Source organism: Trifolium pratense, linkage group LG3 (genome assembly GCF_020283565.1).
Source record: "Trifolium pratense cultivar HEN17-A07 linkage group LG3, ARS_RC_1.1, whole genome shotgun sequence".
Lineage (NCBI taxonomy): Eukaryota > Viridiplantae > Streptophyta > Magnoliopsida > Fabales > Fabaceae > Trifolium > Trifolium pratense.
This window is the reverse complement of record NC_060061.1, coordinates 37068405-37086953: the sequence shown is the minus strand read 5'-3', so window position 1 is coordinate 37086953 and position 18549 is coordinate 37068405. Positions and strand designations below refer to the sequence as shown.

Genomic DNA, 18549 nt, shown 5'->3' with positions numbered 1-18549 from the left:
CACCGAGAGAAGAATTGCTAAAAAAAATTAATACAAATTCAGTTGTTGATGAATTTTATGATATAGAGCAATGTCGTGTACAATTTAGATAAACAATGTGATGTATTTTTTATTGAGTATATTTAAATACTATTATAATTATTATTTATTTAATATTTATTATTTAGTTATTCCGGCCCCCCGTTTTATAGATTCCTGGATCCGTCCCTGCCGAGCAATGTGATACTTTTAATTTTACAAGTGAAAGTTTTGATAAAATAGAGAACTCAATATCACCGATGCTGCCGCTTCATCTGGGAGAAAAGAATCATAGATATGTCGGCGAGGAATTCCTCGTGAATCATCTGTAGCAAAACTATGAACAGAAGCTAGCAATCCGGACCATATTGAAAAGGTTTCTGAGACACGACATGGAAGAGTCACAATATTTAGAAACGAGATCCAAGGTATATAGTTAGTAACCTTGTTATATCTTTTGAAGCGTAAATTTTCCAACTCCTTTTTGTAAAAGTAATTAAAAATAGTTTTGGTTTGAACAGGTGAGTTGTTGATACATTACAATAAAAAAAAATGATGTGCGGGATATGATTACTTTACTCTAGGAGATGAGAAAAGAAAAAGGTGCAAATAATTTTATAAATAAATCCATTATAAATTTTAAAATCTTAATATAAAATTTGCTTTTAAGTATACATTTTCTGTTAACAAAATTAAAGTGTATATTTATTTAACATTTATTCTTTTGTAATTAATTTTTGTTACCTCAAACTATAAGAAATTCCTGATAAATAATCATAAATATTTGAGTCTTATAAACCTTAATTTTCATTTTACTTGAATGTGAAATTCAATAAAATGCCTGAAAATTTAAAGTGAGCATTTTACGCTTATAAATTCTGGAATCCAAGTGTGTAAAAATCTTGAACAATTTAAAGTGAGCATTTTACACATCTAGATTGTACCATTTAGACGTGTTAAATGAACATAGTGAAAAAAAAGGTATAAAATGTGTTTTAGTCTTTTTTAAAACTATGTCTTTGAAAAAATGATTAATAATTTTGTAGATAAAAACTTAAGATTTTAATGCATGTGTATTTTTTTTTTCCACTCAAATATATGATATATATTAAAAATAGTTCAGTCCAATTAATATCATGTGAATCAATCTCAACTTATTATTTTTCACATTAGACTTTAGATAATAAGAACCAACTATTAATTTAGTAAAGTTTGTTATTCTTTTTCCTTCATCTATAATTTCTCTTAATTTGTATGAAATAATGCATCTACCTACGTATTTGTGTTTTTGGAGCATCATCATAAACTGGAGGGTTAAAATTGAGCTTTGATTTTCTACCAATTAGCTTAAATGGACTAACAAAGGAACATAAGAGGCAGTAATTGAAAAACTGCCAAAGGCATTACCCATTGCAATTATAGGCCTGTACAACATATTAACATGATATAAACTTAAAATTTTGTCAACCACCTGTACCACTTTTTAAATATAGCTTCTAACCTAAGAATGCAATTGTATTTTGCATCCCCAAAAGAAAATATTAACCAAATCCAAATCCTTCATTTGCTTCATGAATCGCAAGAAGTAACCTCTCTTCCAAATGTTGTTTAGATGGATACTCCGGCAAATCTAATTGATTGAAACTGCACAAAGAAAAATCTGTGTCACTTCATCTCACATTATAAATGATTCGTCACGAGATGTAATATAGCCAAAACTTGATCGCAAAGAATTTTGCCGACAGAATATATAACGAATTGAAAGTAGAGAAATTGTACCATGTATGAGCAGAAGGCAAGTGATCAGAACTTCCATAAGCCTTATGTATTTGAAACTTTTGAGAGCCGGAAATTCCTTGAAGAGCGCTGAAACCCTCTAGAGGCACCTGAAACATTGGAAGCAAAACTCAGATCCAATAATCATATATTATGTTCTAAAATCAAGTCTTCAATACAAAGAACCAACAATATTCAATCATTCTAAAGTATTGAAATACAATGCAAACTTTGTTTTTTGAATGGCAAATACAATGCAAACTGAACACATATCCTGCTGAAGTTCACATCCATGTGAGACATACACTCAACTCTTGAACATTTGGAAGAATTTTAAACAAAAATTGGTGTAACAGAATGTAGCTAGCATATAATCTTATTCATTTTATAGTCCAAACGCCAAATAAAAGCACTTAATATGTAGGCCAAATGACAGTTACTCAACATGGAAAATCACAGTAAAATTTTGGATACTGCTAATAAAAGCACTTAATATGAAGGCCAAAAGACAGTTACTCAACATGGAAAATCACAGTAAAATTTTGGATACTGCTAATAAAAGCACTTAATATGAAGGCCAAAAGACAGTAACTCAACATGGAAAATCACTGTAAAATTTTGGATACTGCTAATAAAAGATCAAAATGTTTAAAGCTCTGAAAGCAATATACCTTGGATGTGCCTGTCACAAACTGTAACAGCCTAGCTTTGTCTTCTTTGCTGAAACCTTGAACAACCTCCCAAAACCATTGAATAACTGGGGACGCAGCACTATATCCAGAATATTCTGTATTTGCTCTCAAGTCATCCACTGAAATAAAATGCAAACCGAGTGTTAAAATTTATTTTCCAGGAATTAAAAGACTTGTAAGTATAGTCAACATTGATCAAATGAGCAAGAATAACGTCAATAAAGGAAAATGTAAAATAATGGAAGAAGCTCACAATAAAGGTTAGGTAAAACAATGTAACAAACTCACAATCAATATCAGGAAGTCCACTGATCAATAGCTCCAGCTCTTTGTCATTGAATATAGATATCAACTCCTTTGGAATTATTTCCCCGAACCCTTCCAAGAAAGCATTTATTTGAGGTCGAATAGCAGTAGTCAATCGATGCTCAGCAACCAAATCAACATATTGATGCTTATTCTCCTCTGTAACTTTAGTATTCCGTCCACCGGGAATCAACTCATAATCAGTCACCTAGACATGTACATTAAGATTAGAGAGTTGACAAAGAGCAAGCCAATAAATTAATTTCATTTCAAAAATTTCAGAGCAAAGTCAATACCTCTGTTCGTTCATATAAGATCAACTTTTCCTCATCCGCATCAATGCTAAAAGTAAGATCCAGAACATCGCTGATATCATTCTGCAATCATACCAAATACAAGAAAACGTCAGCAATGATCACAGATAACAATTTTGAGAATGTTGATAGGGTGGACTCAAAACTACAAAAAAACACTTGCCTCAAGCAGCCATTTCAAATTTTTGAAATAAGCAGGATCAATAGCTTCAATATCAAGATATGTTACTTTCGCCCCTAGAATGTGCTTATAGAATGATCGAGTAAAATGGACATCCAAGAGCTGACCATCAAATAATGCTTTTCCAACCTGGACAAGGTAGAAGGGATAAGAAGCATATATATAACAACCTCAACTAAGCTCTTTATTGTTAGCTGATGTTATGGGGATAACAACCCCTAGACTTATTGCAGTTTAATTCTTTTCTTGGCTCCAGCCCTCTCTTTTATCAAAAAAAAAAAAAAAAAAAAGAAGTGAAAAGGAACTCACCACTCTGCCAACAAATTTGAAATAAGATAAATGTTCTGTTTGGTAAACAGAGTTTGGGTTCGGCTGAAATGTTGACTCATTACCCACGGTAGTAAAAAGCAGTGCTCCTTTGTCGAAAATAACCCTCGACAACAATTGATACCACTCTCTTGTAAGCCCACCAGCATCGATACCTTCCTCCCCTTGGAAGTGAACAGTCAACCTTCCCTTTAAATCTTGAGTTGATCTCATTCGAAGCTGGTTGTAAGAATCTTCTAAAACATAAGCCCTTCTTACTGATATTCTTAGTGGGCTGTGGTGATGGTCATGCTGATGCTTGATTTTTGATCGGAAGTGGGAACGCTTGTTATCAAAATCAATGAATCTTGGAATCTTCAGCATAAGGGAAAAAGATTTCTCAAGCAAGCCGGGATTTTGCCTGATAAAAGCATTTAGCAGCTTCCTATGCTTCTCTGAAAACTTGACAAATGTACCATGTTTCTCATCCACTTTCATAGCAGATCCAGACGTTTTTTGCTGAGTACCTGATGTGCTGGCATCTTCAACATCAGAGATATCAGGAACACCATTTTCATTATTAGCACCTGACTGTGCAGGATGCAGCTTTTCACAAACTACAAAGAAAGATTCTATGTATGGTAGGATATTTTGAGAACCAGCTGGAAGTGGAGGCATGACATTAGATGGTTTAGACACAGATGTAGTAGATGGCGTATAAATCTCAGATGCTGGCTCAGAGTAGGATTCTATCTTGCTTATGCAACAGCTCAGCTCATGCCACAAGGGTTCTAATGCTGAATTGATTTCTGAAAACTCAAAATGAGCACGAGAAACTCCATCATTCTCTTTCTCGGTCGATGAGGTGACAAAGGAACTCAAGGCTTGCAAAACCCTCAAAATTGCGGCACCATTAGTAGACGTATTAAGAAGGGCTTTTATTGCTTCACTGAAAATACGCAATTCATCCATAGCAGATGAAGTCAAGTCTCGAACTGCTCCTGACAGGTGTGAGACAAAAAGCTGACAGTGAATTGGAGCAATGGAGACTAATTTCCTCATTACCTCAGCAACGAGGCCATATGCATTATCCGACAATCTGAAAGGAATACATAAAACATCAGATGAAGTGCATCATTGGCAAATTCCATCCACAACTGTTTTAGCAAGAATGATAGCCAGACACACATGGTCTGTAAATTGTGTCATAATAATAAAATAAAAAAAATATCAAGACGCAACACTAGTATCAAAATGAGTAAATTAAAAATCAGGACCTCAACTACCAGGAATCTAATGACTCCCACCACTTCCCAGGAGTTATTATGACAGTAACTAAATGCACCAAAACAAGGCACGCTGACAAAACCCAGACAGAAGAATTAACACAATCTATAAGCATAGGTATAATCATCATACCCTTCTAGTGCAAGCAATGAGCATAGGAGCTGGAGTTCTGTTTGTGGCAGATTACCCAATACTTGCCGAGTCTCGCATTCCTTACTACCAGAGGTCGTGGGTTTGGAGGAATCATCAACATTAGGACATGTATCAAGACCAGAAGAAACAACAGAATTTGTATTTACATCTGCTTCCATTGCAGAAATTTGTGGGCCCAATACTGGCGCTGTAGATAAAGGGGGTTTATCAGATGAACTACCCTTGCCTCCAGCACTATCGATGATGACATCCAGTAAATTTAGCAACTGAGAACAAAAACAAAGTATATCATATCAGCATTGTCTGCAGATATATGAAAATGGAGACTGAAGATACAATTAAAACTAAATCATCACCTGTTCAAGATGGGCAATGCTTCTTAAATAAAGGGGTTGTTTCAAGAGACTCAAAAGCATTGCAATGGATATGTATCCTTCATTGCTTTCACTTGTGTTTATTTGATCTTCACTAACCATCACAGCTTTTCCACGTGCAATATCAGCACTATCTGAGTCTCTTGTTGCAGGACGATGTATCCTAAGTTGAAGCAACATTTTTGCCACGTAAGGATGATTACGAGCAAGATAAGTGAGAGTTTCAAGTATCCGCCGTGAGAGCAATGGGGGAACTCCTGCACAATCAAACAAATATAAAAGGCATTGGTAAATTCATCCACCATTAACATTTTAAAAACACATTTCCAAAATAATATAAACGGCCATTAATGAAAACAAGCATGAAGAATACAAAAACAGAAGTGGAATATGTGCACTAACTAAACAAGGACATTAATTGTTAGTAACCCGGTATCTTACTCTAAAGAATATGGAATATTACTTTGGAGGTCTGCAACCCTCCCTTGCCCAAAGGCTCCCAATTCTCCCGCAAATGTCTGGATACCTCTCCTTCTCAACCTCACCTCTAATACATAGGTAATATACATCTCATTTCCAAAATAATATAAACGGCCACTAATGAAAACAAGCATGAAGAATAAGAAAACAGAAGTGGAATATGTGCACTAACTAAACAAGGACAATAATTGTTAGTAACCCGGCATCTTACTAGAAAGAATATGGAATATTACTTTGAAGGTCTGCAACCCTCCCTTGCCCAAAGGCCCCAATTCTCTCCTTCTCAACCTCACCTCTAATACATAGGTAATATAAATGTCATTTCTTCTATTTATCACAGTCCAACTAACTAACCTTAAAAGCAGATTACTGTCACAAACAGAGAGATAAGTCCTAACATTACTTCAGAAATTAAAATCAGGATAACTGTCAGTCATGACATGCTACAAATAAAGAAAGACCAAGTTTGCTTACCATCAAAAGATTGAGGACGTGAGTACATTACGTTACTCTGACGACCATATAATCTGTATGGAGGCTCTACTGTACTACAATGACTGGTAGGCTTTCTTACATCAAGGATTAGTAAATCCATCAGAATTTTCACCAGAGAAGTTCTAGTTTCACTATGGGCACAAAGATTCAAAAGAAGCCTCTGCAATTGACCTTTATACAATGGCTGCAAAAATTTAAGAATAAATATTAAACAATAAATTTCTACTCATTTTTAAAGAATTCTGCCTAGTTCCTATCAAGTAATACCTGAACTATGCGAAACAAACGAATCATGCCGTGCAAAGCTTCAGTGTCTACAAGAGGTTCTCCATCAGCTTCAAACACCTTAGCTCCACCAGACCTGCGTGAAGCAATGCTTCGTCCTATACCATCCAGGCCAGAACCAGTACCTTCACCGTGTCTAGAAGTCTCACCTCTACGGCTTCTAGGATGCATTCCAAAGAGAGTGCGGCTGTATCGATGTGCAAACCTCTCCCTCAACATATTTGCCTCAGCAACAAGAGCAGGAGTAAGGTTGGCAAGCACAGCATCAGACGACGTTAAAAGAACCTGAAAAAAATTAGAAAGGATTCATTAAAGACAAACTCATAAACTCACGTTTATGAAACTGGATTCAACCAACAAACGTGCCTCTTCTCGTAACTCAGAAGGAAATGTAGCAATAATTGAAACTGTGTCCATTTCAACAGGTTGCCCTTCCAACTCCTGGGATTGATGTACCCTCTGTGCCTGCTGTTGAGCAAGAACTTCCGCTCGAATATCTGGTGGAAGAGCTGCAAGGAATTCAGGATCAATATCCTCACTGTTTTGTGATTCGTCATTTGATGGTTGAGCCACTTGACCCTGTTGTGCTGAAAGGACTTCAGCACGTAACTCCTGAGGAAGAGCATCCAGAAAAGCAGGATCAATTGCTTCTGATCCTGTGTCATTGTTCACCTGCTGCTCACCTGCTGGAACATCTTGATCTGCATCTCGGCTTGAATTTTCAGAAACTTCAGTAACACTATGGAGAGATGCATCTCTCCCACCTAGAGGAGAAGAATGACCAATAGACATGTTTGCTCTTCTTGTCCGTGCAGCCTGTGATTCACCTGCTACTCTATCTGACGAAACCTGCCTTTCTCCGCCATCATCATGGCCATCAGCGCTTCCAATCTCAACATCTAGACTCCGAAGACTTTCACCAAAAGTTGCCGCACTACCGCCACTCTCTTGGCTGACAGCTTCGACATCCCGTGCAGCTGCATCATTATGCTCAAACTGCATCTCAACTGCTTGTGAGGGAGTGCTTGATAAATCTGCTTGCGGCAATCCATTTCCAGCAGGTCTGTTATCGGCATTGTTGTTATTGTCAACAATTGACGCATGAGTCACCATACCACCTTCCTGATTTGCATTACTTTCAACTGGGACTTCTATACCTGAATCTCCTGAATGCATCTGGCTGGTCTCAACTATTTTACTTTGAAGACCTGCTTCATTTGAGTTGTTATCGGATGACTTTTCAGGAGTGGGTCGCCTTAATTGAGTAACAAGCAACTCCTCGAGGCCCTGTGGTACAACACCAGTGTTTGACCTGCCACTTTGCTGGCTATTATCACTCCACAAGTTTGAACGGTGTCCATGACGTCCGCTTCTCAGTGATCGGAAGATATTATCCAAACCTGCTGAGTTCTCTGTTATACGATCTGAATTTATTTATAAGAAGTGTCATTATCGAAATGGGAAAGTATAAATAAATCAATAAAAACACTATTGTAAAAAAATGTCAAGCTAAGAAATTCATAAAGGAAACATACTTGCTTGCCCAGTAGTCTGGTGGAATGAGGAAGAAGGTCCAACTAAAAGAGGATGGCGTGAAGGTGTAGAATTATCACCAGTTCTGCCCAAAAGGTTGTAAATAGATGTGGTCCGCCCAGGACCTCTAGAACCAAAAACTTCAACTGGCATCACATGAAGAGCTTCATTTGGAAAATTATTCTCTCTTCCAAAAACCTCAATATGGTCAAATACATTAATTCCATTAATGCCCTCCTCAAGTCTAAGTATCACCCCGTCTTCATCCTCATCATCCTCATCCTCTTCGACTTCATTCAAGAATGAACCATAATCAGGATCAATCTCATCTTGATCTGTGTCAGGATGTGGCAAGTGATGGACATCGTCTTCTTCAAAATCATTATGTTCTTCGTCATCTTCATCTACATCTTCACCCTCATCTCCAGACATATCATCCTCATCATCGTCCTCCTCATCATCAATATTTTCTTGGCCATGGGGTTGGATTTCAAAGCGTAGTCCCACATTTTCAATTCCATCCTCACGGCCTCCGTCATCCTCAGCAATTTCATGCATGTACTCATCCTCATTAGCAGCAACAAATCCTCCATCAAGATCTTGATCGTGTTCCATATCATCAGTAACAGCTTCAGACCCACCATAAGACTGAATCACATTGTAAGGCTCAACATGGTCAACTTGCACGGAGTTGTGATTGGCCTGAGATGTAGTGTCAGTTGACTGAGATATGTGATCAATATTATCCGTTCTTCCGTGTTGACTAGGATCAGGATGCTTTGTTGAATTATCACCCTTCCCTGCACTCGATTCAACAGAATGAACATGCTCCTTGGTCACCAATTCAAGAGCCTTGACAACACCAGTAGCAACTTTAGATGAGTCAGCATGGTCCAAGTCTAAAACTTGGAGTACACGAGTAAAAGATTTAACTAGACCGGCATCCATAAAAGTGGTAGAAGCCTCCGCTGAGATGCTTGAACCAGCACGTGTGCGAGCAGCCAAAACATCATTAATCAGATCAACAAACACCTGAATTTCAGTACCTGGTGGCTTAAAACCAGTGCATGAATCCACAAATTCATTTATGATATGACCAATTTCTGTAAAAATCCTTTTTCTTGCCTCTGTAGAACGAACACATGCAGCCACCATAAACTGGTTAGCCCTGGTAGCTAGTTTCTGCCTCCAATCACCATCAGCTTTCTTGTCCTTTTTGGTATTTCGAAAATAAGGAAGAAAATTACGAAGAATGTGGTAGAATATTCCTCCCCCACTTAAACCAGCATGACTCTTTTGATAAGATCCCCTAGTGCTAGTTATTTCAGCATCTCGCCGAAGTAGAACATGAACAGACGAAGGGTACATCAATAATATCTCTGTCAGAAGTTTCAAAATAAATACTATCTTTGCAAGTGATGCAGAAGCTTCTTGGCTGTTAGTTTCATTCCCTTCAGACACAGTGGCAACTGCCTTCCCTTTCCCCCTCACCATACAGACATCAATGTCCATGTCACTTGATGTTGGTGAGCTAGGGACGACATTCGAGGCAGCGTCATCCTTCAAAGGTGGGACAACAAAAGTATATATGGACTCAAGAAGAAGCTCCATCACATTAACAAAACTTTGACTAGGTTTTTTGTGACATTTGACACCCTTTGAATCGTGAATTTTTCCATGACCATTTCCAGAAGCTACTGTGGTTGTACTTCCCAAAACAACCTTCCCATCAGTATTCTGTCCTTTGTCCAATGATTTATCCTTCTCCTTTTCTTTATCCTTGGATTTGTCTTTATCGCGGTCTTTCAGCAAGACAATGTAAGGTCTTTCACCCACCATTTCAACTTGGCAAACAGATTGAGCAGCTTGCATAAAAACTATTGGATCTCGGGAAATCACAGAAGCTAAATTTAAAAGGAAATTGCGGGGATTGACCCGCCCATTTGGATGACGGTTGGAAGCATCTACAAGGCTGTGTTTTATCTCAGATTCCATTGCTTGCTGGAGAGTTTGAGGGTCTTCAAGAACATGAAGGACAATACAAGCAGCAACATTGTCATACCCAGAGAAGAGACTACTAGTTGGCAAGGAAAGAAGTGAACTAAACCCACCAGCATCAAAAAAGGCAAGAGCAACAGAATGATTCCTTGTAAGACTGGAACATAGTAGCAGAAGAGCATGCATTGTGTCTGAGGGAAGTTGGTACTTCATACAACTACAAGCAATCTCAACAAGTCTCTTCTGCGCATCTATATCTGCAAACTTGGAAGACAGTCCCAATGCAGACTGTAAGTTGTGTTGTTTATCTTCATCAATGGTAACTGATGTCTGCTTACTATTCACAACCTCCTTCTTCAACTGCTCTACAATTTCAGAATTCAATCTTTCATCCACTTGCAACAGCCTGTCTAATGCAAGAAAAGCAGATGTGACCCATTTTGGCACCTGACCTTTCTCCCCCTGATCAAGACTTGAATCCCACTGGTGAAGTATATCTGATGCAACTTTGATGAAGTCAGCCTTTGAAGCAGCTTCACGTGCTACAACATCCTCATTAAGAATTAAAGCAAGAACGTGAAACAGTGCAGCCAGCATGGTATTATTTCCATGACTAGAAACCAATCCAGATTCCTTGATCCGTTCGACAATAAAAGTGACAACATTAGATCTATATCTACCATCATCATGAGAGCATATCATTACAAGCAAGTCATGGATAGGAAAAGCTAGAGATTCCTTTTGCAAAAGTTTTGTGCAAGTTGATAACAACTCATCAACAGGAGGAAGTTGGACAATCTCTTCCTCAAGCTGTTGAGCATTGTCACTTGCAGCAGCATCCGTTGTGTCTGACTCAGAGTTTCCAAGGGACATGGCGAGTGCTCGAGCAAGTTCATCATCTTCATGTGTTTCCTCTGGATGGGAAAACAACCACTCCATTGCCAACTCCACACTATTTGACCCAACTTGCCTCAAAGCTTCTTCTGCTCTAGACCTGGAAAAACCCATCTCTACAATTGTTGAAATTGTTGTTTCGTTAGGAGGAGGCCCAGCAATGCGAGCATTGCTACTGCCATTTACATTTTTTACTTCAACCCCTGAATAAACATGCCTTATCATAGAGATAACTGTAGAAATAAAATCATGACTACAATCAACAAACTGGGGATGAATCCAAACTGGAAGAACTGCCTTCAACACCATAGATTGAAGGACCTTCACAAATATCTCTGCATTCCGTGGGAAAGGGGTATCACCACTTGTAAGGGGTTGTGCAAGTAAGTGTTTTGTTGATGCTGATAATATAAAAGAGGAGGTCACTAGATGGTCCATAAGTTTACCGTAGCTAGCTAAAGCACTATATATCCATGAATGGTCGGCAACTTCCTTGTCATCAAGTTTTGTGTTCCCGTCATCAGTTTCCATAGGTGATGCAGGGGCCCAATTAACTGCAAAGAGTAATTGACTAGTAGCTTCAAATGTGGTCAATACAGATTGAATAACTCCATGCCCATACAAACAATTCAGTAGAACGGGATTGCAAGAATCTGGCCTCTCCATTAAAATAATATCAAAAAAATCCATGACTTTGCCAAAATAACGGCATTTTGTTGATATTGAAGCTTCAGTTACATGGTCACCAAAATTCATGTGATCCAAAGCAATGCATGCAAAAGTAGAGGCCACTGATTTTGAAGCAGGGCTTACACTCACAATATCATCACGTCGGCGAGAAGGTTGCAGCATTATTTTGCCTAACTCTTGGAACAAATGGGTAATGTGAAATGAAAGTGATCTGACCATGTCACAACAAGACGTATAGTATGTCTTCTGCTTGTCACACTCCTTATTATTAGCTCCAGAATCATCCACAGACCCAGAATGGTGCAACTGATTATTGGAACTCAACCGCCTGTTTGAAGGAACAGCAGAATTTGTTCGGTGTTGAGAACCAGTTGCACGGCCCAAATCTCGGTACAGGTTAATAAGATCAAAAAACTGTGATTCTATACCCCAGCCTGAAGTCCTCCTTCTGAGTAATGGATCAAGAATCTGCCTGAAAGAATTGAACCTTTGATCTTCAGTTTCATTTGCATCAACTTCAGCCTGTTGTGGATCAGCAGAAGAGCAAGCACCATCATCCTCTATCTCAGGCTTCGTATTTTCAAGTAGAGCAATTTGCCACAAAACTTCACGGTGGATATTTCCAATGTTTTCAAGGACATCCTTGCTGCCATTTCCAAATTCTGTAAGCAAAGCAGCCATCCAACGGTTGTCTTTTGAAGCAGCAAGAAAGAGAAGGAACTCAACCAGGAAAAGTGAAGAAAAAGTGCTGTTTTCGGTTGTCATCCTTGGATCCAGTAATAAAGGCCTTGGAGCTACAGCAAAACCGGTCATTGCTATCTTCAAGTGCTCTCTAAGGGCGGAACAGAAAGCACGTGCTAGAGGAGTGGAATGATGTTGTGCGAATCCTTTAAATACCATGGTGCTATGCAAAGCAATAGACATGCCATCTGAGGATTGTGCAATAGCTGGTCGTAATAACAGCTTCAATAAAGCTTCAATTCCTGATTTTTCCACAAATAGCCGACAGGTTTCAGCATTTTCCATTGTCCGGTGAACCAATACCATCAAATGAAAAGTGCATAGCTGAACAAATTGCTCATCCCTTATCCCTTCAGCCGCAGCAGAATCTTCTGAACCTACCAGGCAGCAATGGCTTTCATTTCCCTTATCTTCAGAATCTGTTTCCATTGCACTGCCCTCGTTAGCTTTTCCTGATGATCCCGTACCATTGTCGTCTCCAAAGGCTGCAATCTTGTGGATGATTTCAATGATAATGTCAACACCGGTAGTTCTCAATGAAGATACATGCCGTAGAAGTTCCTCCACAGAATTTGCCAGAGGAACAATAGCTTCATGCATGGCTAAGACATATTTTTTGTTTGTGAAGATGTCAACAAGGAACTGCAGTGATTTAGTTTCTTTGACAACCTCTAAGCCTATGGCATTAAGACAAATGGCCCCAAGACCATTTGGAATGCATGTCAAAGCCTTCGATGAAGGAAGTATTCCAGATACAATTGAAGATAAAAAAGCATCAGGAAGACCCATTTCATGCAGAGCAGAAAAGCATGTAGGATCTTTGTGGATCATTTCACTCATAACAGTAACAGCTGAATAGTAAATGTCACCTCCAAACTTATTTACATTCTGAAAAATAGAGACCAGAGTTGCCGGCAATTGACTATCATGAGAGTGTTGAGATCTGGTAGGGTTAGTGGGGTTATATGTTGCGGAACCAAGTGCCTTAAGGGACACTTTTATGAGTCTCTTCTGAGAGTGAGGCTGATCAGTATTACGTCTTGAGCTTTCACCAGTGAGCATCGAATTATCATTTTCTCCAACAAAACCAATGACCCTGTGAACCTCAGTCTGCAACCTCTGGGCCAAAAGCTCAATACCCCCCAACTCTTTAAACAAAGATACAGCCGAGCTACTATAATCCATAAGCTTCTGAAGGGTTTTCACAGCAAAACAAACCAGATGAATGTGTGCAGGATCAGAATCTTCCAGCAGAGGCAAGAATGTGGGTACCATGCCAGACCCTCTAATATTACTCCCGGAAGATGAGGTTGAAACCACATGCAACAAATAGAACTGAAGAAGTGCCTCAACAAAAGCAAGGGAAGATGGATCATTAGAACTCTTCAATGACAAAATAGCCCTCTGAAGCACATTCAGGAGAATCATGCGATTCCCTCCAGTAAAAGTCATACTAGATCCACTGAGTATTCTTGCCCGTTCATGAGATGATGTATATGCTGCTAATTGAGCTCCTAATGCAAGCATTGCAAGTGTTCTGATAGGTCCAGATATGGTTTTTTCAGAACGCACAACTTTAATCAACTCATTTGTGTATTCTGGTTCGTTTGCGAAAAAGGAAACAAGCTCGTCGTGAGCATCACTGGACTGGACCAGCACAATGAAAGCAAGAATACAAATCCTGTTATAAAGCCTGCTTATTCTTGGAGACTGGAAGGCACGAGCATATCTGATTCTTGTGAGCAATGAGAACCGGAGCTCTGGAGGAACACTATACTGCTCAATGCATCTCTTCAACAATGACAAGTCATCTTCTTTAGACAAATGCATATCCGGCATGTGTATAACTCTCAAACTTGAGGAAACTGTATCTACACTTTGATCCTTGCTTTGGGCACAGGTCCCAGGCACCTCAAAATAAAGGGTAGAACCTACACGGTAATTGGATTGGTCACTACCATTTTCAGCTTCAGAAGGAACCGAACACGGTAATTCATCGTGGGCTTTTTCATTTGCAATGACACAAGAATACAGCCCAAGACCCTCCTCCTTGCTTCCCCACCCTTGTGCTAGGGACAGGAGATAGCTGTTCACTGAACCACAAGCAACCATCTTTGAACTTCCATGAAGCTTAGAGGGGTTTATTTTTACAAGTGCGAAAAGAGTTTCTAACGTTGCAATAATAATCTCAGGATCTGTTGAAGCTAGTAAAAGCTTGAAGTGCTGAAAAGAAAAGGAGATATATTATATTAGGAAATAATAATGTCGATAAAAAATGAAAGGATTGGTTGACTAAAATAGAAGATAGAATGAAAGACAGAAATCAACTTAAGGCTACAATTGAAATAGAACATAATTTCTTTACAATTTTACCTCTAAGCCATCAAATGTACTCTTGTTTGGGCAGTTCTCAAATATTATTTGCATCACCCGTAGTATTTGCAGAATTGCATGTTTTGGTAATGGGACGTCATCTTCTAGATTATCAGACAAAGTTAGGTCATTTCGACATAACAAATACGTCTTGAAGTATGTATCAAAATGAAGCAGTAATGGCCTCCAGTGATGAAAATTCCCCTGATGTAAAATTAAGATCAACATTTAATATTAATACATATGAGGGAGAAAAACAAAATATTATATGCTGCAAGTTATCATGATATTACCTTATTGTACTCCCACCAAAAGCTAGAGAGAGGTAAAGCTATATCTTGTAATGGACATTGGATGACCTTCTCAATGAAAGCTTTGATTTTATGAGGCTGAAATCAATTAATTGACAAATTAGATTATACTACACCATTAAGAAGGAGGGGAATGAAAGTAAAAAACCTAACTCATTACACTTTCTGGAAAGTGTTACTTAATAATCAAATTTTGAAGGTATATATATAGACCATATTGCACATGGGATTCCAATGGACATGTTTTGAGTAGGGCACTTCATACAATCATTAATGAATGTGCGGCGCGGGCGCAATTCATTATATACTAATAAGTGGCTAATGCTCAAAAACTAGTAGAATACAACATATCGCCAATCTAACAATTCTATACAATAATTTGAGCCACACATGACACAACAAAAGAGAAAGCTCCCGGCTGAACTCCGGATTATGAGATCCCATTCGCCTGAGAACGTGGGGTTAAGAACAAACAAAAAATTAGAGCATCTGGAGGCTCCAGTGGTATATATAAATTTAGGTGAATCAAAACTTTTACAACCACCATTCATTTACATGGTGAGAAAACCACACTAGCAAATGAAGTGAACGATTGATGACGTGTATATGCCGGCGTAACAAACAACAGTTTTATCTTTAGTATATGCCAGTGTAATAAACCACGCTAGCATATCCCTAACAAATTTTAAGTAGCCTATATGGCAAAACATGTTTTATTTTTATTATATCATAAATTGGTAATAAATAGTATAGCAGCTATATTGGATTTTATATAAAACCAAAAAAGAAAGTAAAAGTAGCCATACTTTATTTTCTAGTTTTCAAAATACATGTTTCATATGGATCTTGTATAACAACTGTTTACTGTTGTCAAAGAAAGCTAAAAAACAGTTTTTAAAAATTAAATACAATCCAACAAAAAATAGATATGTATAGTAGAGAAGCAAGTTGCTTATTCAGTGTTTAAATTAGATTGTGTTGGGAATATAGTTTCTTATTATTGATGTTGGAGATGGTATGGAGAAAAAAGTCATTTTACCAAAATTAATCTTCCCCAATCATGCAACTATGTTATTTAAGCTGGCTTGATGGTTTTTCTAGGTAGAGATTAATGGTTTTTGGACCACTCGTTATAGGAATCCTTAAATCTTAAACCAAAGTCAGCTAGAGAGATTGCTATTCAAACACAACAACAAACAAAATATAAACTGCAACTGCTGGATTAATTTCTACATCACTGCTATTGATTTGATTTTATGCAATAACTTTCAGTTGAAAGATTCTCTTCTTTTTTTTTAGGAAAAACATAGCTTCAGGAGATACCATAAATTTTAGCTCTTGAAAATGTAACGGAAAAGAAACTCATCACCGGTTTTTTTTTTTTTTTTTTACTTTCCTAAAAGCCGATATGTTTAACTTTTGTAAAGAGTCTTTAAAACCCAAAAGAAACTTCAATACTACTACAAAACGCCCATAGTATTCTGACCCATTTCAATTACTAACCAAAAGTCCAAAAGCATATCCTATTCTAAGCCTGCTGATGCTAAATTCATAACAAGAAAACCAATCAATTCCGTTAATTTCTCTAAATAACAGAGCATTCCTCGTAGATAACAGAGCATTCACCAACTTCAAATCAAAGAATTTGTCAAAATTATCCAAAACAAAATAAAACAAATCATAAGAAACCACATAAGCCACCAATTAAAAAAGTTCAAAATTCTTGCAAACATTATATACCGGCCAATAAAAAACTGAATTGTTAATAGAAAAATACCGACAACAAATGCAGTGATCTAATATAAAATAACACAACCTTATATAAAAAAATAAATACATTTTTTTATCATCGAAACAGATAAATAAGACAGATAAAAACAAATTCAAATAAAAGGGTTTATAAAGTGATAATAAAAAATTTTAAAAAAAAAACCTGAACCCTAATAACAAGTAAACCAACAAAGAACAAGTATTGTATAGAGAATAGTTACTAACAGGTTCAGAATCAAGCTTTATAGATGGACCAATGGCGCCTTCATTCGATAAAAGCTGACGAAGCCTCGAGTGCCAACTCGATCTTAGGGTTGTCATCTAACTTCAACTTATCTACTGTCAAGAACTACTGCCACAAACAAATTCAAATTAAAACCCTCACAAATCAAATCAAAATACAAAAACCACAAACAAAAACAAAAAAAAATCATCAATTTGTTTTATAAACAACCAAACTAAATTAAAACACAATCGATAAATTACTCAGAGAATAAACAATGAATCATAATCATATTCATATTAAATTATTCATCGCATAAGAAAAAATTAAATAAATAATAAAAAAATTAAGCAATCGGTTTAATAGATACATACCTGAGAGATGATAGAGAAAGAGATGGATGAATACACATATACGTAATGAATAATCGAAATCGAAAGAATTAGGGTTTCGATTAGAAATCGGTGAAATTGTTAAGCCCTTTGTGAAGAAGTAAAAAATGAAGAAGTAAAGAATGGAGTATGTGTTTGTGTAATTGTATATATAGTGAGAACTTACGCATACTCTCGCTACTACGGTTACAGGTATATTCTACCGAGAAAAGGGTTCATAATATGGCCCATACGGAGGGTAAAGCCCAGAGAGAAGGGTTAGATAGTAATTTACCTGGGAATACTAGTTTCACAAGCATCGGCTCGAAATAATTGATTGAGTTTATCGGATATGATTCATAAAAATATCGTATTAGAATTTAATTTACTTCCTATGTGAGTAAGAGTATCTGCACATTTATTTGCTACACAGTAAGTATGACGGACTTGTATTTTGTAATCTTGTTGTAAAAGATGTCGGATCTTTGTGCGTAAGCTCGAAGATGATGAATGAAATCTTGTGTATTGGTTAATCATATTCACCTCCCGCCACCGACTTGGAGTACACATGAAGCTCCCTCCACCTGTCGAAATTTCAATTCACATATATAACACATTATTTCCCACGCGCGCCAAAGCTTTGCCGCCAAACTACTACAACCATCTGAATGCTTCGCAAAACCATCATATTACTCACTCATTTTCCTTCTATTAAGTCCTCCAAACCTTGAGTTCTTTACTTCATTTGTGTTAAGCATCACCCATTAGGGGTATTCAAATCCTAACCAATTCAAATAAAAACAGTAAATCGATCAAAACTCTAAAAACCGCAAAAAAAATTGAATATTTGTTGATGTGTTTGGATGTATTTTGTGAAAATCGTCGGATCAGATAAGATTTTAGATTGATAAAAACCAATCTAAACCGAACCAACCTGCATACATATATTTTGATACTCATTTAACTTTTTATTAGTAT

The 18549-nt window shown here is 37.4% G+C and overlaps 1 protein-coding gene across 2 annotated transcripts; it reads right to left on the bottom strand.

Annotated features, from left to right (window-relative positions):
* Positions 1 to 1401: 1401 nt before the first annotated feature.
* On the bottom strand, positions 1402 to 17825 carry LOC123916355 (E3 ubiquitin-protein ligase UPL1-like). 2 transcript variants are annotated; one of them, XM_045967797.1, is made up of 17 exons: positions 17575 to 17825; positions 17203 to 17326; positions 15190 to 15285; positions 14897 to 15100; positions 8203 to 14746; positions 7034 to 8091; positions 6650 to 6952; positions 6362 to 6566; positions 5390 to 5664; positions 5013 to 5299; positions 3597 to 4692; positions 3270 to 3416; positions 3089 to 3169; positions 2775 to 3000; positions 2466 to 2605; positions 1798 to 1904; positions 1402 to 1662 (listed from the first exon to the last, which is right to left on the bottom strand). In XM_045967797.1, exons 2-17 carry the CDS (start codon positions 17296 to 17298, stop codon positions 1560 to 1562), a joined length of 10968 nt encoding a protein of 3655 aa, XP_045823753.1. In that variant the 5' UTR covers positions 17299 to 17326; positions 17575 to 17825; the 3' UTR covers positions 1402 to 1559. The 2 variants fall into 2 exon arrangements, with proteins under 2 accessions (XP_045823753.1, XP_045823752.1); XM_045967796.1 differs by having other exon boundaries at positions 17203 to 17329; positions 17575 to 17783.
* Positions 17826 to 18549: the final 724 nt, after the last annotated feature.